Below are 25,923 nucleotides of genomic sequence, written 5' to 3' on the forward strand. Positions count from 1 at the left end.
AGGCCCTGCAGGGGCACAGGTCTAGGGGCCTCCAGAAGGCCCTTGCAGGCGTGAGGGGAAGGGGAGGGAAAATGTCACCTCACATTTTTTTGGTCTCAAAGACACTCTCCCTGTCTTACCACTAGGTTCTGCATGACATTTTTTTTCCTTAAATTCCATATATATGTGTTAGCATAGGGTATTTGTCTTTCTCTTTCTGACTTACTTCACTCTGTATGACAGACTCTAGGTCTATCCACCTCATTATATATAGCTCAATTTCGTTTCTTTTTATAGCTGAGTAATAGTCCGTTGTATATATGTGCCACATCTTCTTTATCCATTCATCCGATGATGGGCACGCAGGAATAAAGACACAGACCTACTGGAGAACGGACTTGAGGATATGGGGAGGGGGAAGGGTGAGCTGTGACAAAGCGAGAGAGAGGCATGGACATATATACGCTACCAAACGTAAGGTAGATACCTAGTGGGAAGCAGCCGCATAGCACAGGGATATCAGCTCGGTGCTTTGTGACCGCCTGGAGGGGTGGGATAGGGAGGGTGGGAGGGAGGGAGACGCAAGAGGGAAGAGATATGGGAACATATGTATATGTATAACTGATTCACTTTGTTATAAAGCAGAAACTAGCACAGCATTGTAAAGCAATTATACCCCAATAAAGATGTTAAAAAAAAAAAAAAGACACTCTCCCTACCCGCCACTCCAACCTCTGCCCTGGAGAGGGTGCAGGGCAAGGCCCGACCACAGGTCAAAATGACCTCTGTGAATGTCTGCACGCGCGTGCGTGGCTTCCGAGTGGGACACTTAGAGCTTGAAAGCGACCGCTGTCCCAGGGCTCCTCTGCCTCCCAGGGGACTCTGCAGTCGCCTCCCAGAGGGTCCCCAAAGGGAGGAATCTCCCGGCCCGCCCTCTGGCCCTTCCGCCCCAGGCTCCCAGTCTGATGGGGGAGGCGGGGGCGCACACAAAAGCTGCTCGCCTCAAGCCGACTCGGGTTCCCGCAGCCCCGGAGAAGAGAGCCGGAGGGGTCCGCCGGGGGACCCGGCCCGGAGAGGTGGGTGTGTCCGAAGCGGACCAGTGAGCGAGCGGACAGCGGGGGCCGCCCCGCCTCGCCCCCGGGACTCGACTCCCCGCCCCCAACCCGGAAGCCCGCGGCGGCGCGCGCAGCCCGCGACCCTGACACCGATCCAGCACCATGGCCGCGACCGCGCCCCTGCGCGACTGCCAGGTACGCGGAGGCCGTCCCCGCCCGGGTTCCCCGCGGCCCCACGACCCCGGGAGTGGCGGGATCAGCCCTGCCAGGGGTCCGGCGGGGACACGGACCCCGAGAGACGGGCACGCCTTCTGGGCGCACGGAAGGGACCAGAGGACCCTACTGTGACCCCCGCCTCCGGAAAATCTGCGGCGCGGGGCCCCGCCCCGCGGAGACCCCAGGTCCTCGTAAAAAGCTTAACCCGGGCGCGACACAGCGGGGACGCTGGGCGTTAGTGAGGGTCTCCCACGGGACCCGCGGGGGCAGGGAGCCTGGACCCATTTTGCACTTGAGGAAGGGGCGTTCAGAGGAGCGAGGGGACCTACGCACAGCCACTCCGAGGAGCCGCCCGCTGGGCTGGCCGGAGTAAAGGTCATTTCTCCATACCGGGGAGTCGCCTGTCTGCGCCCCTGGCAAGACACCGACACAGCGATTACACTGAACAGTTCAGTTAGTTGGGGATGTTTCCTGAAGGTCTGAACTATCTGGTAAAGTGGGGAGATGAGAGGAATTGTCTTGGTGGTTGGCACCTTGCCAGCCAGGTGGCAGGACCACCCTCCTGGTTTTGCCCTCCAGCGCTAGCCCTTCTTCTGTCCTGGCAGACCTCCCTGCCGCCTGATCAGGGACTCCCCCTTACTGAGCGTCTGCTCCCTGGCAGACACTTTACAGTCACCCCATGTATCCTCCAGTGCCCCATTTCACAGAGGGGCCAGACAGGGGTCAGAGGGAGGACGTTGCCTGAGGGCACTCAGCTACTTAGAGGGCCCTGGGATTTGTGTCAGGATCTGTCCCACCCAGGCCTCAGCTCTCTCCACACTGCACCGTCTGAGAAGTCTGGGAGTCTGTGCCTGCCCCACAAGGACGGGTCTTATGGGAAGCCCATACCTGCAGGATGACAGACATTAGCATCCTCGGTGCTTGCGGGTTGGGGATCGTGTGTGTTTGCTTGGAGGGCTACATGGAATAAGACCCCTTCTTGCTGTGTGTAGGCTTGGAAGGATGCCGGGCTCCCTCTCTCAACCCCAAGCAACGAGGCCTGCAGGCTGTTTGATGCCACCCTGACCCAGGTATGCCCGTGGAGAGGAGTGGTGGCCCCTTCTGTAACGGTCCAGGGGGAGGTTTCTTAAATTGGTGAATGGTTTTTATTTTCATTAAAAACATTTTTTGGGGTGCATCTTACAGCTGCCTTTATTCGTGCCACAAGGAAATGGTACTTCCACGCGTGCACAGTGATGCCGTAGCTCCCAGCTAACACAGCTTGCTTGAGTTTACAGCCAAACTGCCTGTCAGCTGATGTGCTCTCCAAGTAAAGCTGGTCAGGGATGACGTGAGCAGGCACGGGACTCGAAGCTTTCAAAACTTTACATCTTTATCCTGATTTTATAAGCAATGCAGCCCGTTAACCCCATTCCTGCCCGAATCTCCTGGTAAACTTGAGTATATTAGGGCTTCCCGGGGACCTGAACGTTCTTCATAATGCTTTGAAGCATCCTTGCACAGGACCGATGGCTCAGGCCGCTCCAAAGCCCCACAGTCAATGTCTCAGAAAGTGGTGGATGCTTTTTAAACCGCACGCAGACTTGAGAAATCGACTGCAACAGAATCCATGTACCTGTACCCCCAGGGCGTGGGAACAGTTCTGCCTGCCCAGGGCATGGCTGAGAGGTCCCCCCAGTGGCAGGCGTTGGCCTGTGAGGGTGCTGAGGGTTTGGTATGGGGCTCCTCCGTTTATGGCATGGGGCCCCACTCCTGGGGCTAATCTGTGCATATACTGCTCCCACCTATGGCTGTTCTACGACCTTCCACCGTATTACCAGTCATTTCTAACACCAGTGAAGGAGCCTATAGTCTTAGAACTAGGGGAGTCTCAGAGGTAAGGTCCAAATACTTTGCTTGACAGGTGGGGAAACTGAGGTCCAGAGAGCTGAGCTGACCTTTGCAGTGATGCACCTGGGTCTAGACACACTGATGGAAAACTAGAGCTGGGCTTTGGCCCAGCAGTGTAGGCAGTGAGCGGCATTACCTGCAGTGAGCGGCAGGATGCACCTGGGTCTAGACACACTGATGGAAAACTAGAGCTGGGCTTTTTCAAGGGCGGTGAAATCGCTACCTACTGATTCTGTCCGTGCAGCATAAGGGCCAAGGAAGCCTCTAGAAACATAAGGGCCATACAAGAAACTACTGGGGAAATGCCGTCAGCTTGCCAAGGGCCTCCACTGTGTGCATTTGAGCTCTTTGTCTGTTTGTCCCCTTCCCGCAACTTCTGGCCTCTGCAGAGCACAGTTTGTTGCAGGGAAAGTTCCCCAGTGCAGCGGCAGCCACCCCACCTCTCCCCCCGCCCCTGCTGTGCGTCTGCGTCTCTGTGCCAGCTCCCTTGTGTCTTGTTAAAATACATGTGCTAATTCTGTGTAGATGTAAGTTGGACAACTGACAGGGCACATTCTAAAATCTAATGCTTTATTATGGTTTTAGGATTTTTAAAAATTAAGACCTGGGTCAGGTATTTTTCATTTAAAATGTGTTTGCTGGGACTTCCCTGGTGGTCCAGTGATTAAGAATCTGTCTTGCAATGCAGGAGACGCTGGTTCAATCCCTGGTCAGGGAACTAAGATCCCACATGCCACGGGGCAACAAAGCCCACGCACCACAACAAGAGAGAAGCCCGCCTGCCACAACGAAATATCCCGCATGCCACAACTAAGACCCGACACAGACAATAAATAAATAGTTTTTAAAAAAATTAGGGGCTTCCCTGGTGGCGCAGTGGTTGAGAATCCCACACGCAGCAATGAAGACCCAACGCAGCCAAAAATAAATAAATTTATCTTAAAAAATTAGGCATTAAAAAAAGACTAGAAACAAATACACCAAATTGTCAAAAATGATAATGAGATGAGATGAAGTATATTTTTGATCTTTTGGCTTTCATGCCTCTTCCTTTCTGTAATGAATGTTTACTGTGATTCTTTTTTAAAGGAATGAATAGGAAGTAGCAAGTTTCCTATTTTGATACCCAGTGTCGAGGCCCCTCTTGGGGCTGACGAAGCCGACACTGTGGGCAGGTCACCTGTCAGGAAGAGCCTTCCTTTAGATGTTTCTTTTTTGAAAATGGTGGCCTCACCAGCCTTAGAAAATGTGCCTTGAGTTCCGTGTATTCAGCCTCTTCATATGAAATCAACCCAGTTATGTTTTCTTTGAGCCAAGGTCCAGAAAATACCAGTGTTCTAGAAAGAAAAAAAAAAAAATATCAAGGTTTAGAAACACGCCTTCATTTACATGAACTAAAAACTCCTTGGGGACAGCTTTGTTGAATCTTTTAAATTTCAGTACGTGAAATGGACCAATGACCAGAGTCTTGGTGGCATTGAGGGCTGCCTGTCAAAGCTCAAAGCAGCAGATCCGACCTTCGGTGAGTGATGCTTTCCCTGGGTTGAGGAGCCCCGTTTCACAAGTCCAGCCCCTCACTGTTTCCCTGACTGCAGGACTCAGCTGGGTTGGGGAGGGCAGGGCTGGTGGCAGTGACCAGGTTGGGAGGGAGGGAAGGTGCTAGCCACCACTGTGCTTGGAATAACAGCTGCTCCCATAAAGATGCCAGGTTCTATAGAAGGTGTCTTTCAAACGTTCTCCTTAAGACACTGATCCCAGTTCTCATATGAGGAAACTGAGATTCAGAGAGAGTAGAGAGTAAGAAATATACCCAAAGCCACCCAGCTGGTAGTTGGGGCGCTGGGATCAGACAAGCCTGTCTCAGTCCAAAGCCCGGACCCCTCGGAACACAAGAACTGGCCACTGCAGCCTCTCTGGGCACTAGCGAGGCCAACCCCACAGCAGCTGTGACGGGGAGGGCCGACCCGGTGACAGGCTGCCATCACAGGCGAGCCGTGTGCGTGGCAGGCACGCGGGCGGGGTCAGCCCAGTGCATTCTGGAACCCCAGGAGGGTGGCCCAGGGTGGGTGAGGTTCTGGGCTGGGCAGAAGGGCTGAGGACGGGAGGGCAGCAGGGACCCCCACTGTGGCCAGGTCCCAGTGAGGGCAAGGGGCGCAGAATAGGGGATGAAGGGAGCTGTCACGGGAGCCAGTGTGCAGGCGTGGGCTCAGGTTCTCCGAGCAGACCCTGGCCCCAGGTCAGAAGCAGGGGCCACATGGGTGGTCCTGGCACTGTGGTTGGGTCCTAGATCCCAAGCCTGGGCCAAAGACTGAGTTCCAAATGCCAGCAGATACCCTTCCTCTGTCAAGGTTGGGGCTGGGAAGCCCAGGTAAGACCTGGGGACCAGCACACCTGCAGCAAGGCTGCTACAAGGGCCACAAGGCACACCCCCATCTTCCTCGGCCCCCGAGCTCTCAGCGAATGAGAACAGCCAAGACAGGATCATGGTTTCTCCCTTCTGGGGACCAGCCCCTGACAGCATCTACCGGGTGGCCCTTGGGAGGCCCTGTGCTGCTGGTAGTGACAGTAGCAGCTGCGAGGGAAGCAGGTGGGGCTCCGGAGGAGCCCGTAGGCAGCCCCTAACCAGTTCACCTGGTGAGGGGGGCGCAGGGGCTCCACACGTTGGCACTCCCCAGAATGCCCTCCACGTGCCTGGTGAGGAGCTGAGTTCCGGGCTGTCGGTGGGGACACACCCGACCGGCCACCTGGCTTGCCCCTCTTGGGACGTTGGGTGTTTATTTCACATGCGGGGCTGGGCTGGGCTGGGTGGGACCGTCTGAATCACCAGCTATTTCCCCACCTTTCGCCAGCCCTGGGCCACGCCATCGCTAATGGCCTCATTCTGATTGGCACCGGAAGCTCCGTGAGGCTGGACAAGGAGCTGGACCTGGCTGTGAAGACGATGGTGGAGATTTCCAAATCTCAGACCCTGACGCGGCGGGAACGGCTGCACGTGTCTGCAGTAGAGACCTTTGCCAAGGGGTGAGGGGCCTCCCTGGCCCAGGGGCTGGCTCTCCGAGGCCACACTGGGCGATGCCACGGGCTGCCACTGCGCCGTGCGGTGGGGGCCTCGGGGGATTCTCACCCTGACTCCCATGCCCGCCTTATTGAGAATCGCATCCTGCCTACTGCTCTGTCCTCAGCTGACTGCTGAATGAGGACGTGGTTGGTTAGGACTCCCAGGTTAGAATGCAAAGCAACTTATTGTGTTTCGTCAAATAAATTGGTTATTATTTTCATTACAAAAATAGTAGGACCACAGTACAGAAATAGATAAGAGATAGGAGAAAGAAGAAAACCGTCGCCCTTATGCCCCTGGCACTCACACACCTCTGAGCATCTGTCGTTCCCGCAGCTGTCCGTCCCCCTGTGTGTGGGAGTCCTGACCCTGGTGCCTGCCCCCAGGACAGCCCCTGTGTCTGCTTGGGCAGGAGAGATGCCCGCAGAGCTGGGTGACCTGAGCTGATGCTACAGGCGTTCTGAAGCAGTGACAGAGAGAGTTCTGTCCTGGTGTTCCTGGCAAGTGGGTGCGGATGTCAGCAGAGGGGTGGAATGCCACCTCTCAGCCTTCCTGAAGCTGGTTCACGGTCTCAGGTGAAATTGTCTTTGGTAACTTCTTAAACTAGTTTTTTTTTTTTTTCTTTTCTTGAATTAGAGAGTAAAACTTCCCACTGAAGCTTTTCAATTTTCTGAGCCACAACCTAACGTAGAGACTTACACGTATCTTTTAATCAGTTCAGTGCAGGCTGTGACACTGCAAGAAATTAAGCCTTTTCCACTCCTTGTGTGTGAACTGTGTTCAGTGTTGCTGAGAAACTTCTCTTGGCTTCCAGGAACCTTCCAAAAGCCTGTGAGCTGTGGGAACAGATTCTCCAGGACTACCCGACAGACATGTTGGCCCTGAAATTTTCCCACGATACCTATTTTTACCTGGGCTACCAGGAACAGATGAGAGATTCTGTGGCTCGAATTTATCCCTTCTGGACACCCGACATCCCCCTTAGCAGGTAGGTGCTAGCAGGAAATCACATCGTTTCTGTTTCTTAGTCTCTCTCCTCTGCCCTGAAAACGTGGCAACTCTCCTGGCCCTGCCCTAAAACTAGTGAGACTACTGTTGTTATTTCCTAGTTCTTTACAGTGAAAAGTTGGGACTTCCCTGATGACCCAGTGGTTGGAACTTCACACTTCCATCGCAGGGGGTGCGGGTTCAACCCCTGGTCGGGGAACTAAGATCCTGCAAGCCGCGAAGATCGGCCAAAAAAAAAAAAAGTGAAAAGGCTTCACGTCTTCATTTGATCTTTATCCCGTCCTGGGAATGAGGTAGTACTATTATGTATCAGTCAGCACAAGATAATTTTTGCCACAGTAACAAACATCCTCTAGATCTTTTTCTCCAAAGCTTATTACAACAAAGATTAGTTTCTCACTGTCCATCATAGGAGAGCTGAGGCTCCACACCCCTGCCACTGTCGCCCTCCAGGATCCCAGCTGATGAAGTAACTGCTCTCGGGATACACCAGCTGCTAAGAGGGAAAGAGCTCTCCTGGGGGACTCACAATGGCATTAGTGCTCAGAGTGAAGGGTGTGCCCTGCAGCTCCCGAGCCACTGGTCAAATCCAGTCACCCACTCACAGGGGGCCAGGAAGTGCAACTCTACTTTGGGCTGGGAGGAGAGGGAGGCCTGGAATAACCATGAACAGCCCTAGGGACCACCACACATGATCACCTCCGTTGCATTTTAGTCATAGGATCGTTGTGAAGGTCAAGTGGACTAATAGATTGAAGAGCTGTATTAGTCAGGGTTCTCCAGAGAACAGAACCAATAGGGTGTGTATACCTGTATCTATATCTATACTATTTACATATATATATGGAGCGGGGTGGGGTGGGGTGGCGGGGGAAGGTATTTGTTTTAAGGAATTGGCTCCTGTGACTGGGGACTAGCGCAAGTCTGAAATCACTGCAGTCTCTGCCTTCGTCTCCACGTGACTGTCTGTCCTTTGTGTGTGTGTCCATGTGTGTCTGTGTCCAAGCCTTCCTCCTTCTCCTTTCTCTTATGAGGACATCAGTCATTGGATGTAGGGCCCACCCTAATCCAGGATGACCTCATCTTAACGTGAGCTTGATGATGGTCTGCAGAGACTCTAATTCCAAGTGAGGGCATGTGTTTAAACGTACCATTTTGGGGGAGACACAGTTTGACCGACATGGGTCATGTTGAGGGTTGAACGGTTCTAGTGCAGTTTTTTTTTTTTTTTTTAAAAAGGGCTTCAAATGCTTGGCTTTTTATTTATTTATTTATTTATTTATGGCTGCGATGGGTCCCCGTCTCCGCGCAAGGGCCCTCTCCAGCCGTGGCCAGCGGGGACCACTCCTCATCGCGGTGCGCGGGCCTCTCACTGATGTGGCCTCTCCCGTTGCGGAGCACAGGCTCCGGACGCGCAGGCTCAGCAGCCATGGCTCATGGGCCCAGCCGCTCCGCGGCACGGGGGATCCTTCCAGACCAGGGCCCGAACCCGCGTCCCCTGCATTAGCAGGCAGACTGTCAACCACTGCGCCACCAGGGAAGCCCAAGTGCACTTTTTAAAAAAATAATTTTCTTCTGTTTTCAGCTACGTGAAAGGCATCTATTCTTTCGGACTGATGGAAACCAACTTCTACGATCGGGCGGAAAAGCTCGCCAAAGAGGTAAGTGGGCCCTTCCTGAGATGCCTGAGCCCTTGTGGAGTGGGGTCAGGTGGAGGAGAGCACGCCAGGCGCGCTGCACCCTACCCACTCAGGACCTCGTTTCCTACCAGGAGGGCTCATGTTAACAGAGAGGGCAGCTCCCTCCCCTTTTCCCCACCCTGGGTTTGCAAAGCCGCCTTGCTCAGAAAACTCCCCACCCAGGCCATGAAGGCAAATGAGGCCTAGGGAGGTTCCGTCCACCCCTCTTGCTTAGGGTCACACGGAATGGCAGCTCTGCACGCCCCCAGCTCCGTATCTCCAGGGCCCACAGTTTGCGCTGCTGGACCCAGACTTTGTAAGTAGGGAAGTGAATATCAGCGTCACTTCTCCCACCTGAGACCTCACGTGTCTAAGTGTCACTGACTTCACCAAGCCTTCAGGAGCTGACAGATGAGTGATGAGTGAGGCTTGTCGCTGAAAATTCAATGAACTATCAAGTTAAGAAAAAAAAGGGGAATTTTATTCGAGCCAAACTGAGGATTGTAACCCGGGAAGCAGATTCTCAGAAAGTTCTGAGAACTGTTCAGCCTGTTAGAACTCAAAGGTACAGTCATAGTCATCTACGTTTTGGAGACAAAGGATCGTACATCAAAATGACATCCTGATGTTTTATGTAGAGGTCACCAAGGATACATAGTCCGGGTAAGCACGGACAGAGCCAGCGGGCGAGTCACCACGACCCCCTACAGAGCTGGGGAAGAACGCGTTCTTTTAAGAACTTACATTGCTAGCATCAGAAAAAAGGGAAGAATTGATGTTTACAGTCCGGCAGGTGCTCCCATCTCTGAGGAGCACTGATGGATGTGTAACACACGTACATGCACATCAGGGAGGGAGGGAGGAGGCCCAAACAAGCCCAGAGAGAGAACTTTATGTTTAACTTTTCTTGTCCTGCCTTAAGATATAGATTTTATTTCATCAGACTGCTTCCAGTGGGCCCTGACCTGGCGTTGGGGTCCTGCTGGCCAGCCCTTCTCTTGAGCACCGCCCCCATCCGGAGGGGGCAGCGGCCAAGGGTGCAGAACAGGGTGGGATGCTAAGCGCTTCCTGCCGGCCCGGGCCCCTCCTTCCGTGCTGGTGGAGATGGGCTGGCTGGCAGGGTGGACGTCCCTCGCTCGCAGGCCCAGGAGCCTCAGCATCTCTGGCTCTCAGAGTCCCTCTCCAGCTCCTCCTGTCGCGGGAGTGGAAACTGAGTCCCAGGGAGGGGCCGCCACGCACAAGGGGGTGACAACCACTCCTGTGCCTGGCTCAGGGCCGGCACTCAGTGTACACGCCGCTCCTGTCGGCTCGATCCTCTGCAGCGGGGCATTGAACTCTTCATTGCCCAGAGGAGGGCGACCAGGCCCGGAGAGGCCAAGGCCGTGGCCACACAGCTCACAGAAGGCAGAGCCACGGTCACCCAGGCCACCTGAGCACAGTCCTTCTTGCTGCCTGGACAGACCTGCTCCCCAGCACCCAGCCAGGGCTCTCCCCCCGAGTTTTTGCCCTAGTTGGCTCCCAGCACCCCTCCCTGGGAGACAGCCGGCACCCTCCGGGGGCCCACAGGGCCTGTGGGGTCTCTGACAACCACTCTACTTATAGAATAGAGCGCAGATTTGACAGTAGGATGATGGGGTCTGTGCTTTAGCCCTGAGTCAGGCCGTCGAGGGGCACAGGGGGCTTCACGGCAATCTGGGTGACCAGGCACCACCATCCAGGGGGCCAGCTGTAGGAAGGGTCCCCTGGAGACCTTGGCAGCTGGACCCTCCCTCTGGGTGCCGTCTATGTGGGCACCTGAGGGCTGGCAGGATGGTTCAAGAAGTCAGAGGGTGACCAAAAGGTGCAGGTTCACACCCGCCAGGAGCAGGAAGCGGTGGCGTGGGGTGCCCCGCTCTGCTCCCTTCACGCCCCTTCTCCTTCAGGCGCCCACACTCTGACCCCAGCACCAGCCCACCACAGACAGTTACTGGGCAAGGCCAGGCCTCTAGGAGAGCGAGGGTGGGCTGCACAGGCTCCACTGGAGTCTGGAGACGCCTCATGGTGGTGACGCGTGGGCCTTGTCTGCAGGCTGAACGCCCAGGGCAGGAAGAGCGAAGGGCAGCTGTCGGGGAAGGAGAGCCGCAGCGAGTTCAGGGTCACGGAGCACTTGATAGACTGAGACTTAGGGCGGAGGTGGGCGGGCCGGGTGCTGGGAGCAAAGTCTGGGGGCAGGCAGGGCCGGATCGCTCTGGCCTTGTAGACTCTGTCCCAGGGAACCTTGGGAGGGAGCCGGTCAGGAACCCCTCAGTGAGGGGGGAGCTTAATCCCAGCAGGGGGATGAGAGCGGCCCTGCTGCCCTGAGCCTCTGCCTTCCGCAGCACGCTTAGCAGGTCCCTTCAGCCTGCTCAGCTGCGCCCCTGGGGTCTCCTGAAGGGTCCTGGTCCTGCAGGGTTCTGCCCCGGGCTGCCCGTCGTTCCCTACAGATGTGGCCTTTTTCTGTGTCCCCACGTGGACCGGTTGGGCCCATGCAAGTCAGGGCTGCAGCAGGGAGGTGGGGCTTGCTGGGGACCACCTGCCAGCATAGACCCCGCAGCAGGTGCCAGGCCAGGGGTGAAGGTGCTGGGCTTTCCCAGTTCTGCTTCTGTGAAAGGCGTGGGCACCTGAGGTGGCAGGGCTGGGGGGACCCCGTGATCAGGTGTGGAGGACCTGGGCTCGTGTGGATGGTCCACAGGCCCGTGGTGAGCCCCGGCTTACTGCTCTGTGCCAGGATCAGTAGGCGCTCCGTAGCCATGAGCTAAACTACCCGCCGTGAGATGGGAGTCGGACCTCGTGTCCCGCCTGCCGTGTCGTCACCGTCAAGTCCAAGGGTCATCGGAGCGGCTCTTGTTGTTCCTAGCAGTGATACCAGAAGGAGCCCGGAAAGCCACACATGTGGTCCTTGCATGTGTGTGGTCCTTGCATGTGTGCTAGTCGGAGGGGCAGCCGAGAGCCCCTGGAGCGCACACACTCGGTGTCCACTGGCCTCCACGGCAGTTGCGAGAGGAAGGCGGCCTTACTTCCCACCACAGGGGAAACTGGGCAGCGACTCAGCTGTATGCAGGAGGCTGGGGGCCAGGGGGTTGGATGAGCCCCTGCTTTGGAGAGACCCCAGTGCCACCCAACTGTGTGGGCCCGGGCAAGTCACTTAGCCTCTCTGAACCTTAGTCTCCTCATCTGCAAAATGGGCAGTGATACCCTCTCCGGCAGCATCTGGTGTTTGGTCAACGGGCCGGTCCTTGGGGTCGTTATTTTGAGGCAGAGCCCAGGCCCCTTGCTTGCCCAGGCCCCTCGTGCCCCGGCACGGCTTGGGGACGCCTTGTCACCGGGCAGCCTGACTCACCCATGTTATCTCGACTTGTCCCCCGCCCAACCCCCACACCCCCGCCACGTAGGCTTTGTCTATTAACCCGACGGACGCGTGGTCGGTGCACACCATCGCCCATATTCATGAGATGAAAGCAGAGGTCCAGGATGGATTGGAGTTCATGCAGTGCTCAGAAACCCACTGGAAGGTATGATTCGTGTCTGCCCACCTGCCTGGAAAATTCTATTTGTTCCCCCAAGTTAAGCCAGGGATTAACGGATGGAGATACAAGGCGTGGCTTAGTTCTGGGGAGAACTCATCTTCCACTTGGAAGCGTTTCTGTCAAGCCACCAAATCCCCTGGGAACCCCACGGCTTCCCGACATCCGCTGATGTTTTGAAGGTGTTTCTAGAACTGGTTGTGGCCTGAGGTTGTAGAAGGAATGGATGAGAAAGGGGAAACGAGAGCCCAGCAGGGGTAAAAACTGTGAGCTCACCGGCCAGCAGACTGGACACAGACCCCAGAACCACAGAGCGTCCTCAGGGAGCACGCGGTGCAGCCAGGGCTTGATGGGAGGGACGACGGCCCAGCCACTGCCGGTGGGGCTGGTGTGCGGGGCTCAGGGCCCTGGTGAGGCAGCAGCGTGGATGCCATCCAGACCCCTCAAGCCCTTCCAGACCCTTTCCTGGGGCCTTAACACCCAGGGGCCTCCCTGCTCCCACCCCCGGCGCCCGCCTGCGCCCAGCTGCTGTGGCCCTCCCTCTGCGTGCGCCTGTGGTCCTTGAGTGTGTCTCTGGCCTACAGCCTGGCTACCTATCCAGGTGCGGTCTGCTGCTCTGCCCTTCTCTGTGCTATGGTGGGCTTCCCAGGGCACCGCCGGCCAAGACAGTGCGTCTCTGCCAGGGCCTGGCACCGGGCAGCAGGTGCTCAGTGATTTAGCAAACCACGGAGAGACCAGGAACCAGGCAGGGAACAGGGGACTGGCATGGTCACCTCAGTTCCTCCCAGCAGCTCCCTGGCCTAGGACAGGCCAGCGAGAATTAATTTACAAGAAGGCAGATTCCTGGCATTAAGTAGAGTCGGCGAACTGGTGTAAGAGAAGCTTTGAGAACTATAATCTCATTAGATTCATACTCAGATCTTTTTTTCTTCTTCGGCTGCGTTGGGTCTTTGTTGCCGCGTGTGGGCTTTCCTTAGTTGCAGCAAGCAGGGGCCACTCTTTGTTGCGGTGCCCGGGCTTCTCATTGTGGTGGCTTGTTGCAGAGCACAGGCTCCAGGTGTGTGGGCTTCAGTAGTTGTGGCTCGCGGGCTCCAGAGCTCAGGCTCAGTAGTTGTGGCGCACGAGCTTAGTTGCTCCGCGGCATGTGGGATCTTCCCGGACCAGGGATGGAAACCGCGTCCCTTGCGTCGGCAGGCGGATTCTCAACCACTGCGCCGCCAGGGAAGCCCCCAGATCTTTTTAAGGATCCCCGAACGCTGGGCACGAGCTAGGCCCTGGGTGGGGGTGGGGGTACAGTGTGGGTCGGGCCCTTGTCCTCGGGCTCCCCCTGCAGGTGTTGAGTCTGGGTGGAGGGAGCGCAGAGTTGCCGTGTCCTCTGAGGGGGAGGCCGCGGAGGCGTGGCCAGGGCCAGGTCATTTGTATTCCACTTACTTCCTGCCCCCAGACTGCGATTTTCCTGGACCTGGGTGCTTGAGGCCTGGCTCCACCCCAGGACAAGACCGTGGTCCCTCTGAGCCTCGGTTTCCTTACCTGAAAACCTGCTGCCGCAACCACTGTGAAGCCCTTGCCCCGAAGGAGTCCCCATCAGTGTTAGTCCCACTGTAACAGGCAGCCCGAGGTGGCTGGGGCCATCTCCAGCAGGCGCTCGTCCCCTGATGCCTGCACACGTCCCTGCAGTGGCTCCTGCCAGCCTCTGGCCTGGCTGCACAGCCCTGGGGTGGACGATGTGGCCTGGGGCTCCCTTTCCTCCTCCTCCAGCACCTGCCCCAGGCATTTGGCTGTGCCCCTCCCTGGGGACCCCACTGAGAGTCCCACCCAGACCTCTCTGTCCTCAAAAGGCCCGTCAAGTGGAGCGAGCAGTTCCCTAGCAGCGCATGACCGCACCATGCCAGGGGCATTCTTGGGGATGTGGAAACCCAGAGGAGGCATCCCACCCAACTCGGCTTGAGGGAGAAACAGTCAGGGAAGGCTTCCTGGAGGAGGCAACGTATGAGCTGAGTATTGCAGGGTGAGTAGGTGTTTGCTAGGCAGAGGACAGGGAGATGTAGGATCAGCTTAAGCAAAGGCGCCAAGGCCTACAGTGGCCTGTAAGGGAGAGGGGAGTTGGGTGGGTTGTCACGCTCAAATACAGGTGCCAGGTAGACGTGGGCCGTGGAGGAGGCATTGTCAGTTCCTTTCCAGGAGATGGGAGGTGGTATCCAGGCAGAGAAGGAAGTGTCAGCCGCAGCCCCGTAAGCTAGTGTTCATGGTACGGCCAAAAGCGTACCAGCTGCAGCTGTCTAGATGTCACCCCATTCCCCTTATTCTGTGGGCTCTGACAGGACCTGCAGGGAGTTTGGCCCTGGGCTCACTGATCCGTAGGGTTTTACTGGATGCATTGCACTGTTTGGACGCAGTGGGCCTCTGCAGCCGTTCGGATAGACTTATTCATTTTCTCCACTCCACACCCAAGGAAGGTGAGGCTTTGGTTCTCCTGCCTTCTCGCCCTGGGGCTAAGATGCCAGCCTGCCGCAGCCTCAGCATCCTCGGAAAATTCCGGCACGCCACTCGCCGAGGCTCGGAGCCAAAGGAGAAGATGGGGCGTGGACTCGCCGGCACAGGCCGGCCAGGGCGGGTGCCCGGGAAGCGTTTCCTGCGTTCAGAGCTGTGGCGCTCTGCGTTGGCACAGAACAGCAGCTGCTTCACGCCTCCCCCCAACAGGCTGTCAGATTTTTCCCTCATTCTCTCGTTCTTTCCCCAGGACTCTGACATGCTTGCTTGTCACAATTATTGGCACTGGGCTTTATATCTGATTGAAAAGGTAAGATGACCGGCTGTCTTATCCTATAAAGATGTCCAAGGAAAGAAATATTTTTCTCCCTTTTGCTATACTTTGTATCCTGTGGAGCAGTACGGTGTGATTGCACGTTTCAAAGGTGTCCTGATGCAGCAGAGCACTCATGTTTTCAAATAGCTTTTCAGGCTTAAACTACTTTAGGTATTCTGCACTGTCTGGACTTGGAAATCATGTGTATCGTGTGCCATTTGTGGAGACAGGGTAGCCCGAGCGCCTGCTGCTGTAGTGGACTGCTAGGCTCCCACCTCACGGACGTAGCTGAATGAACCATGGGACCCTCCGAATGCTTTGCCCCAGTGGCAGTGAGGGTGTGGGGACACCCTTGACCCCAGTGATTCCACCACTGGGTCCCATTTATAAGGGTTTGTCTTACAGTTTATCGTAGAGAAAATCTAGAAGCTCCCTAAATGTCCAAAGAGAAATGCTTGGAAGGTGAGGACCCTGTAATGACAGGCAGAATGCAGTGATACAGTGTCTCCAAGAAAGCAGTGAACCCAACTGGGCAGTAAGGAAAATAAAGGGAAAAACAATCCTAGAAGAAACACATGAAAAAGCTGGCAGCCGCTTGACAAGCGCTTCATGGGAAGAATAATGCTTTCGCAGAAAGGGCCCCCTTAGCAGCAGGAGCTGCTGCTGTGTCTTCTACACAGGGGAGCGAAGGGCTGGGGCAGAGGTGGGTTCCTCTCCTCCCATCCTGAGACCCACCACGGCTGTGGGGCGGGGGCTTTGTCGAGGTCATTTGCAATTCATGTCTCAGCATCTCATTTCACCTCCTCCACGTGTTAATCCCGGAACTTCATTTTTCCAGGGCGAATACGAGGCCGCATTGACCATTTATGATGACCACGTAAGTCCACGCTTGCACCCGATTTGGTTTACTGCAGCGATTTACCCTTCAGTCTCTAACAGATCTTTGAGTCAGTCAGTGTTACCCCAGCCAGACCCACAGCTGGAGCGAGAGCACAGCTATTGTGTAAGACCTCCCGGCATCAATTCTCTCGCAGAGCGGTGTCAAAACCCAGAATGGGATTTGACTCTTTGCCCGTGGGCGTTGGTAGATTGCACATCTCATTTGGTCATCTCTGAAATCTCAGGCTTCCCTCCAGTCATTTTATTTTATTTTATTTTAAAATGTATTTGTATGTTCTTTTTAAAAGAAAGGTCTTCGTTGTGTGCAGACTTTCTCTAGTTGCAGCGAGCGGGGGCTACTCTTCATTGCGGTGCGCGGGCTTCTCATTGCGGTGGCTTCTCTTGTTGCGGAGCACAGGCTCTAGGCACGTGGGCTTCAGTAGTTGCACCACGTGGGCTCAGTAGTTGTGGTTCGCAGGCTCTAGAGCACAGGCTCAGTAGTTGTGGCGCACGGGCTTAGTTGCTCCGCGGCATGCGGGATCTTCCTGGACCAGGGATCGAACCCATGTCCCCTGCATTGGCAGGTGGATTCTTAACCACTGAGCCACCAGGGAAGCCCCCCAGGAATTTTTTTTTTTCTGTAGTAAAATATACATACCATATTTTACCGTTTTAACTAGTTTTGAGTGTATGGTTCTGAAGCATTAAGTATATTCACATGGTGGTGCAGCCACCACCACCATCCATTTCTGGAACTTTTTCATCTTTCCAAACAGAAACTCCTGGCCTACTAAACACTACCTCCCTATTCCCCCTGCCTCCACCCCCTAGGTATGTTTAAGAGGGAAAAAAAAAGCCTAACTTGCAACTGCTGGGGACCCCACCATGGGCTTAATAGCAGAGCCTGGGGTCACAAAAATGCTTGTAATTTGAGGATCTAAACCCCAGAGAAAAACACTCAGTAAAGTTTCCTATAAATCATCCTCTCGAGTTGTCGGGATTTCGTAGTAAAGAGTGAAGGGTGACGAGCTGTGTGCCGTGAGACGTAGACCAGCCGAATGTGGAATCGTGGTCGGGCGAGATGATTCTCTGCCGTCATAGACCAGGGCTGGGGGCAGGAGGTGACAGGTGCCAGGGCCCGGCAGGTGCTCCCCCAGGTGCCAGTGCGGCGGGCTCTTTCTCAAGTCTGTCCAGTGTCCCTTGGGCAGCTGGAGCGGCCCAGGCCCTCGGAGAGGGGAGTGGCCCTGAGAGCTGGGCTGGAGGGGACACTGGCGGTGGCTCCTGTTGGCTGAGGGCTGGCTCTGCCCAGGCCCTACGCACAGCCCAGAGGGCTGGGCTCTGGCCGTCCCTGCAGCCCCTCATCCCCTGCCTGCTCTTGTCTTCCAGATCCTCCCCAGCCTGCGGGGCAGCGGCGCAATGCTGGACGTGGTGGACAGCTGCTCCATGCTCTACCGGCTGCAGATGGAAGGTACCGGGTCTGGGCCTTCTCCTCTGGCTCTTCTCCTCCCACCCGAGGAGGGGACGGTGCCACGGCCTGGGCTCAGGCCGGCAGGAGCTCATTAGCGAGTTTCTCCAGGGCCTGCTCCCGGTCCCGGGACGGCGCGGCTTCGGGTACCAGCCCTGAGGCTGCCTTCCAGCTGGCCTGAGGCCAGTGGGCCAGGCCACTGCTGCCCTTTCTCCCAGCTCCCTCCGCTCCTCAGTGTGCAGCCTCGGGCTCCGAGTCCTGCTGGCACCTGCCGTTCCCACAGCCTACCTGCCAGGCCTGCATGGCGCGGGTGGCGCCTGGCCACCTGTCTTTGGGTGCCACCTCAGTTTCTCAACTCCCTGGGATTTCAGAGGGAGGGTTTTCCCAACAGTGTCATGCAGTGCTCTTCAGGGAGCCTGGATGGGGTTGCCCATAGCCCTGAGGGCTACGGAAGGCTTATGGCCAACCACTGGGGTACCAGATAGCTCTCCCCTCTCCCCCAGGCTCAGCAGAGCCAAACCTGTACCCACTGTAGGGCCTGGGTCAGTGGGGATGAGGCCCCGGCAGGACTGGCTGTTTCCGGGGACTCTGGGAAGGCTTCCTAGAGGAGGTGAAACGTGAGCCATGGAAGGGAACGTAGGGTTTTGCCGGGTGGCGGCGGGACAGGATGTTACAGGTGGGAAGCAGCCTATCTGAAGCCCCCAGGACACAGAAGCCAGTGGCCTGTTATGGGGATGAGTGACGGAGTGTGGGGTCCATGCGCTCAGAGGAGCAGAGGAGGCTGAGAGCTGGGGAGGGAGGGTGAAGAGTGTGGCTTTCATCCGGGTCTGCGGGGAGCCCGCGGGGCAGGGCTGGCCAGGCTCTGTCCAGCAGGGGGGCTGAGCCAGGGGAGGCCGGGCTGGAGGCCGGGGCATCCGTGAGGAGCTGGGAGAACAGTGAGGGGCTCTCACGGCTGTCCAGGTGATAAGGCCTGGACACCGGAACCCAGGCTGGTGGAGGCCTGTGTCTCTGTCCGGCCAAAACCATCGGAACTCGGTGGCGGGGGGGGGGGGGCCTGGGGGCAGTTGAGTCCTGTTGACCCTTTGCCTGTGGAGGCGCAGCCTGGGCCCCCCTGAATTCGCCGGAGGAGGGGCCCAGCCTGGAGGCTGGGAGGCACGGTGTGGGTGCCTCGGGGCCTGTGGAGGGAAGAGGAAGGTCACTTGCTCCCTCAGCATGCAGAGTGGAGACTTCAGAGCCGCGTCCAACTGACAGGCGGAGAAACGGAAGTCAAGGGCAACAACAAGGTCACGGGAAGAGCCCGCTAGGAGCAGTAGGAAAACTCGGGTAAAAGTTGCAGGAGCGGGAGGGACAGGAGGCGGGAGGCGGTGGTGGAGAGCGGAGCAGAGGAGGGACTGTCCAGAGCTGGAGATCCGGACCCAAAGGCCGAAGGATGCTTCTTATGAATTCCGCTGTGCTGTGCTGTGTCAGGTGCCTGCCCAGTGAGAACCACGGGAAGAATTTTTAAAGTGGTTTGGGGTTTGTCAAAGGGTCCAGAGACCTCATTTAATACCCTTCCATAGCTTTTTTTTTTTTTTTTTTTTTTTTGCTTTCTACCTTACCCGTCTGCCGCCTTTATGATTAAACAAAGTTAATATAAACCGGCCCCCAAAGCCTAAGCCCAAGGCCAGACACCGCCTGCCAGCGTCACCCGGCCTCCTCACCTGGAGCCACCCGTGGGTGCCAGAGGCCCGTGCGCACAGCGCTCATGCCAGGCCTGCGGGTGTCCTCCCGTGTCCCCAGGGGTGTCTGTGGGTGAGCGGTGGCAAGATGTCCTGTCCGTGACCCAGAAGCACAGCCGGGACCACATCCTCCTCTTCAACGATGCGCACTTGCTGATGGCGTCCCTGGGCGCTGGGGACTCCCGGACCACGCAGGAGCTGCTGACCACCCTGCGGGATGCCAGCGAGTACGTGGAGGGCCCGGGGCCACCAGGGGGACCCCCGCCCTGCTGAGAGGGCCCTGGGGGGCTGCTCATGCCACCCCTGCCTGACTGGGGGGCTGGAGGCCCCACTGGTGGGTACAGCCGCACAGACGCCCGTGGAGGGCTTCTCGCAGGTGTGCGCCTCCTGGGTGTTTGTCCCCATAGGTGTGCATCCCCCGCAAGTGTGTGCCCCCAGGTGTCCACTCCCCACCCCCCGCCCGGGCGTGCGTCCCCGCAGGGTGTGCCCTGCAAGGGTATAGTTGGCTCCCCCAGGACACAGAGCAGCCTCTCCATCCCCTAGGCCTCAATGGCAGCGTCATGCCCAGGGGATGCCGTGAGGCCCTGGAACCAGAGAGACCCGCCGCTTACAGGGCCTCAGCTCTCTGATGTGAGCCTGTTTCCTCATCTGCTGGGACAGGCTGGTAGGAGAGTGAGGGGCAGTGACGCGGTGACACACACCCAGCACAGTTCCTGAGCCGGTTCCAATCACAGCGGGGGCCAGAGAGAGTCCAGGGAAGCGGGCTCTGCACAGCACAGGCCACCAAGGAGGCAGCCAGCCCTCGTCTCCTGCCTGTAGGGCTAGAGCTGTGGGACCCATGAACCCTGGTGGTTTGTCCCGGGTGCCTGGGGGAGGGTGGCCACCCACGGCCGCTTGCCCTGCCCCTCCTCCCAGGGCTGAACTGCATGAACTGGGGGCTTTGGCTGGGGACGTAGCTTCAGGCCCCCGGCCCTCACGACCCAGATCGACTACCACCTGAGGGCAACGGGAAGACAAAGCCTGCCACAGCTGTTCACTCCAGGGGCCGGCGCCAGCTCCAGTGCCAGCCTTCACCTGCATTGCCCTGCGAGGGCGGCACTGCTACTCCCACCTTACAGATGAGCAAACCGAGGCCAGGCGTGGGGCATCCGCCCAAGGCCACATCGCAGTTGAACTGAGTTTAGAGCCCAGTTCTCTCCCCTCCCTGGCGTCTTGTCCTCTGTCAGGTCACCTGATCACAGCACCTACTGTGTCAGGCACGGAGCCAGGGATGCTGGGCTGAGGAGGAGACAGCCTCCTCCTCAGGCGCCTGAGTGGGGGGGGCAGCACGAGGCCCTGCAGGACGCTGGGGGCACCCTCTTGGCTGGCAGGTCCCCGGGGGAGAACCACCAGCACCTCCTGGCCCGCGACGTGGGGCTGCCTTTGTGCCAGGCCCTGGTGGAGGCCCAGAGCGGGAACCCCGACGGCGTGGTGGAACTGCTCCTGCCCATCCGCCACCGGATTGTCCAGATCGGAGGCAGCAACGCCCAGGTGAGCCAGCAGCTGCGGTGCAAGGGCCAGTCCGGGAGCCCCTGTGCCCCACGGCCTCTGTCTCCGCAGTGTTGGTGCCCACAGTGTGGGAGAGTCCTTGTCGTTCACATCCCCCAGTAAGCTTGTCCCTGAGAACAGGCCAGCCTGCAGTGGGGAGGGGGCAGGCGTCCCTATACCTCGTCCCACGTCACAGAGCCTCATGTGCCCACTTGACCTTTCAGAGAGACGTCTTCAACCAGTTACTGATTCACGCGGCCTTAAACTGCTCGTCCAGCATCCACAAGAACGTGGCCCGGTGAGTTCCTCGTTCTGGTCCCAAAGCCCAGCTGGGAAGGACCCCGAGCACAGCCCCGTCTCACTCGGGGGTCTCCCCACAGGCTTCCAGGTGCCCAGAGGCTCCCACCTCCCTTGGCCCGAGGTGGTGCCCACCTCTGAGGCAGAGATACAAGGCTACGGGGGTGCCTCGTTCTCCCCCTGTGAGCGTCTTCAACTTGACCAAAGGATCTGACCACCCCCACCCCCAGGCCCCCCCTCCTGCCCTCCCAGCCCACTCCTCATTTCTGGCCACAGTGAGCTGCAGTTACTCTTTCAGGCCCCTCGGCCTTTGCACGTGCCACACCCTCTGCCTGGGACATCCTTTCTTCTCTTGCACCTGCTGACGCCTACCGACCCTTTGGGTCTCAGCTCACATTCTCCTACCTGTGCTGGGTGCCAGGGGCGGGGGGGGGGGGGTGGCGGACAGGAGACCCAGGCCCAGGCTGCATGTCACATTCTCCTACCTGTGCTGGGTGCCAGGGGCGGGGGGGTGCGGGCAGGAGACCCAGGCCCAGGCTGCACGGAGCTTACCTCTCCTGTGGGAACTGACACGAGGCAACCAATGCCACAAATATGTGTAAAACTGCCACGAGGGCGGGCGTACTGCCCAAGACGCTGTGATGAGTGGGTGGGGGTCAGGAGGGGGAGGGTGCCTGGTGGAGGTGACACTCTCGGGGAGGCCTGAAACCAAGCGAGTTTAACCAGGCCAGGGGTGATCTGGTTAGGAGGAGGGGTGTGGCTGGAGGATTGGGGTGTCAGGGTAGGGGCACCCCAAGAAGAAAGCTCTACCCGTGAAGCCAGCCATCGCCGGCAGCCTTCGCTGTCCCACACCCCATTCACCTCGACCTGCACCAGCCCCTATGCTCCTGGGGGGAGATGTGACCCCCCCATCCCTTAGACCCTCCTGGAACGCCGAGGGGAAAGAGGGGAGCCAAGGGGTGCCGGGTGGGCAGGAGGGGTGTCGTGAGGCCCAGCGAAGCTGCCACTGCAAGTCCAGGCTGCACTGTGGGGCCCAGGAGGCCCCTGCTGGGCGCTCGAGGTTAGAGGTCAGGTGGAAAGCGCCAGTGTCCAAGCACAGGCACGGGCGGCCCACGGTGGGCAGGGCCCGGCTGCCCCGAAGACCATTCCAAAGCGAGCAGTGCAGGTGCTGGTGAAACAGGTGTGGACGCTGTGTCACACCTGAGTCTGGATGGACATGCTGGAAATGGTCAAACCCTGGAGCACCCTGGACACATGCCCCTCACTGTCCCCCTCCGTGGCCACGTGCAAAACCTCACGCATTTCTCTAGTGGTGGAGCCGCTTGGGGAGCTCCAGGCCTGGTGTGGCACCTCTGGCAGCTGGGCAGGGAGGGTGGGGCCCTTTGGACAGAGAGGAGGGTGTGGGCTTGAGCAGGGGAGCTGGGGCCAGCACACGGGCGGGGTGACGAAGTCCACGCTGGGGGGCGGGGGGCGCAGTAGGGGGTCTGCCTCTGGGAGTGCGAGGGGAGCCTGCTGCTGTCGGGGTGACAGGCACGCCCCCTCCTGGTGCCCTCCTGCCATCCACACACGGCTCAGCTCCCCTCCTGTCCAAGGTGGAAACGCTCAGCCCCCTGCATGGTGTCCCTGCCCCAAGTGCCAGGCCCCGGCCCCTTAACCGCACCCGCAGCGCACAGAATCGCTGTTGTCAATTGTTTGGGGTCTTTGCCTTAAATGATTCTCTCTTTGTTGAAAGAGGTTTTTCCCACACCATCTCTTCTGCCACTCGCTTTCCTGGAACATCCTCAGGCGTGGCTCTCCCCCCGATCCCCACAGTCGTGCTCTCCCCACTGGTCCCAGCATTCTGTATGGCGGGAGGATGGGCCCCGAGTTCCTGGGGCAGACGAGGCCGCGGGGCTGTGCTCGCCCTGACATTTTCTGCACGTGGGCATCGCTGTGCAGGCATCGCTGTGCGGGAGCATTGTCGGGAGGCTCTTGGAACACCGGAGGTCCTGGGCCAGTGCGAGCACGCGGGGCTCCAGAGTCCACGCTGTCTCATCCTCACATCTCCGCCCCCCTTCCCTCTGGTCCCCATCCCTGGCGTCCTGCCTCTGGGCCTTTGTCCCTCTAGTCCCCTCTGCCGTGATGCCGTCCCCTCCCTCCACCACTTGGGAAGGGGAGCATCTTGCTCTCTGCCACTCGGGCCCCAGCCCATGCTGCCTGTGTCCTGCCTTGGGGTGGCAGGACCACCCGCCCCCCACATTCTAGGAGGTTCCAACACAGAGCCCGTCTCTGTTTCCCCAGGAGCCTTCTGATGGAGCGAGACGCCTTGAAGCCCAACTCCCCACTGACCGCGAGGCTCATCCGTAGGGCGGCCGCCGTCCACCTCCTGCAGTGAGGCGCTGGCCACCTGCCCGCGGAGCCTCCCGGGCCATCAGACCAGCTGCCACACTGGCTTCGCAGGGTTACAAGTAGCTGGAGCCTGTCGATTAGGCCTGTAAAGGTGAAGCCCTGTAACCAGCAGCGTTACAGGAAGAGGGGACAGAAATAACCAGCAGCGTTACAGGAAGAGGGGACAGAAATCAATTTTCAACATGATTCTGAATCTTCTCATCCTCGTTAAGGGCCAGGGTGCAGTTCTAAGCAGTCAGAGCTGAGGTGGGGACCGCTGTTCCACTTGCCTTGCAAATTGTATTTTCCCAGGGGACCCTTATACCTTCTGGTCGGTCAGGGGTCGGAAGGGTTGGTGCTGGGCTCAGCTGGGGGAGGGGAGTCTCCTATGCAGCCCCTGGGGGCACCCCTCCCCCGCAGCCTAGGCTGCCCCTGGGATAAACCCCTTCATTCTGTCTTCCTCCCTGTATTCCAGGCAGGTTCTGTTGTCCGACCTTTTGGGTGAGGGTACCAATGCGGGGGAGTGACTTGCCCAGGGTCACAGCTAGCGGAGGCCCTGGGGACATTCACCCCAGGCCCCTGTGCTTCCTGGGAGAGGGACCCCCATCTTGCTGCCTGGGGCCTCGGCCCTTCTGCTGTCTCTGCAGAGATGTCCTCAAGCTTCTCCCTGGGCTTTGGTGGCGCTGGTTTGGGCTTGTTTTCTCTTTATTCTAAGCTGGACTTCATAAAGGGGCCTTGGGTACCTGGTTTCCTTTGTCAGCCATGCCTTTAATTATAGGAATGCACACTCACTGAGCTGGCGGTGTGCTATCTGGGGTGTGAGGATCGAGCTCAGAGGTTGCCTTGCTGTGGCAAAAACCAAAGCATTGTGATGTGGCTTGAACAAGATCTGAGACAGTTTTATAAATGCTGCCTCGGTCTCCTTCCCCATCGGTAACCTGGCCCTGACGCCCCCCCCCCCAACCCCCGCACGCTGCAGGTCTCGGGAGAACGTGCCGACTCGGCCGTGCTGTGAGGGGCGATACCAGCCCATAAATGTTTCTCAGGTTCCTTCAGTGCAAACTGAAATTAGCTAGAGACTCACGGGGGGCAGGTCTCCTGGGAGACAGCAGACACCTGCAAATCGACTAGACAAATTCCTGGGATTAAAATAAATTAGTTAATCGGTTCCTTTGACTAACTGTTGCTGGGTGGGCATCTTCTATTTGTCAGGCCTGGGCTGGGTCCTGGGGAGACAGGCTTCTCCTTGAACTTGGGTGTGGGGCTGGGCAGTGAGTCAAGAACAGAGTAATTACAATGGGATTTCAAGAGAGGGGCTATTAATCCCCAGGAGCTAGGGACACAACCCAAGGGAAAGCCTGCCTTCCCATCCTGAGCTGTCCCCTCCTGCCAGTTCCCCTGACAGAGCCTGCCCATGCCCCGTCTGCCCTCCCCGCTCCTGGTTCCAAGCAAGACACAACTTGGCCAGGGAAGCAGGAACCCTGGTCCCTCCTCCAGGAAGGCCCCTGCTCTCCCACTGCAGGCTGGTGCCCCACAGCCCTTGCTATTGCACCTTTCTCCCCAGCTGTGACCTCCTCAGATCAGGGACAGCATCTGGGTCCCCACATCACCCAGCACAGAGCCTGCACTGACTACCTGTCAGTGAACCCATGACTGGTGAATGACCCCTTGAATGAGTGCATTAAAAAATGAAGCAGAATCTACTGGGGAAAGGAAAAAACGAATCTACAGTGGGTAGGCCATTGATAGAAGAGAGGAGGAGACCAAGAGAAGAGATGGATGAAGATATAGCAGCAACAACTTGTTAACAATTGCTGTGTTTACCAAGCACGTCGTACGTGCTGCCGTGATACAGGGGGAAGAGCATCGGGAGTGGGTGTTTGGGGACCCTCGCCCCCAGCAGACACCCACAGGGCTGTGGGGACCTGACAACTGGGCCAACAGCCCTCGCGTCTAGGACCCTCTGGGCTCCTGCCGCGGTGGCCCTGTAGTCGTGAGTCAGGCAAACCCAGGCCTTGGGACCATGGACTGAGCACAGGCCACACCAACCTGGCCGCTGTCTTCAGGAGGCCCTGGCAGGCCGAGGGAAGCGTGGAGCTCCCAGGCCAGTGGGCCCAACAAAGGCAGCCTGCTGGAAGCTGAGTGGGACCCAGAGAGGCCGCTGGGGGGACAATCTGACCCAGGACCCTCCTTCAAGCCCCTCTCTCCTTCCAGGCCAGCAGCCAGGGCCATTCCTGGACTTCCCTGTTCCTCAAGCTAATAAATTATTTTTCTGAAGCCAACTTGAAGCTGGTTTTCTGTAACTTGCAACGCAAAGGCTCTTGACCAATACCTGCAGCTGGGATTTGCACCTGGGTCTGTCTGGCCCCATCTTTCTTCTCCACTTAAGCAGGATCCTGAGCAGATGATGGAGCTCAGAAAGGAGCCATGGACAGAG

At 58.0% G+C, this 25,923-nt stretch overlaps 1 protein-coding gene across 2 annotated transcripts; it reads left to right on the forward strand.

Moving 5' to 3' along the window:
• Nucleotides 1–668: 668 nt before the first annotated feature.
• On the forward strand, nt 669–25,768 carry TTC38 (tetratricopeptide repeat domain 38). Of its 2 annotated transcripts, XM_004279593.4 has the most exons (14): nt 675–1,229; nt 2,243–2,320; nt 4,581–4,662; nt 5,990–6,161; nt 7,013–7,186; nt 8,792–8,867; nt 12,296–12,415; nt 15,168–15,227; nt 16,072–16,110; nt 17,499–17,580; nt 19,357–19,522; nt 20,666–20,825; nt 21,047–21,120; nt 23,400–25,768. In XM_004279593.4, exons 1-14 carry the CDS (start codon nt 1,197–1,199, stop codon nt 23,491–23,493), a joined length of 1,410 nt encoding a protein of 469 aa, XP_004279641.2. In that variant the 5' UTR covers nt 675–1,196; the 3' UTR covers nt 23,494–25,768. The 2 variants fall into 2 exon arrangements, with proteins under 2 accessions (XP_033261150.2, XP_004279641.2); XM_033405259.2 differs by lacking the exons at nt 20,666–20,825; nt 21,047–21,120; nt 23,400–25,768 and adding an exon at nt 20,211–20,614 and having other exon boundaries at nt 669–1,229.
• The last annotated feature ends 155 nt before the right edge of the window (nt 25,769–25,923 follow it).

This window comes from Orcinus orca, chromosome 11 (genome assembly GCF_937001465.1).
Source record: "Orcinus orca chromosome 11, mOrcOrc1.1, whole genome shotgun sequence".
NCBI classification, from domain to species: Eukaryota; Metazoa; Chordata; class Mammalia; order Artiodactyla; family Delphinidae; genus Orcinus; species Orcinus orca.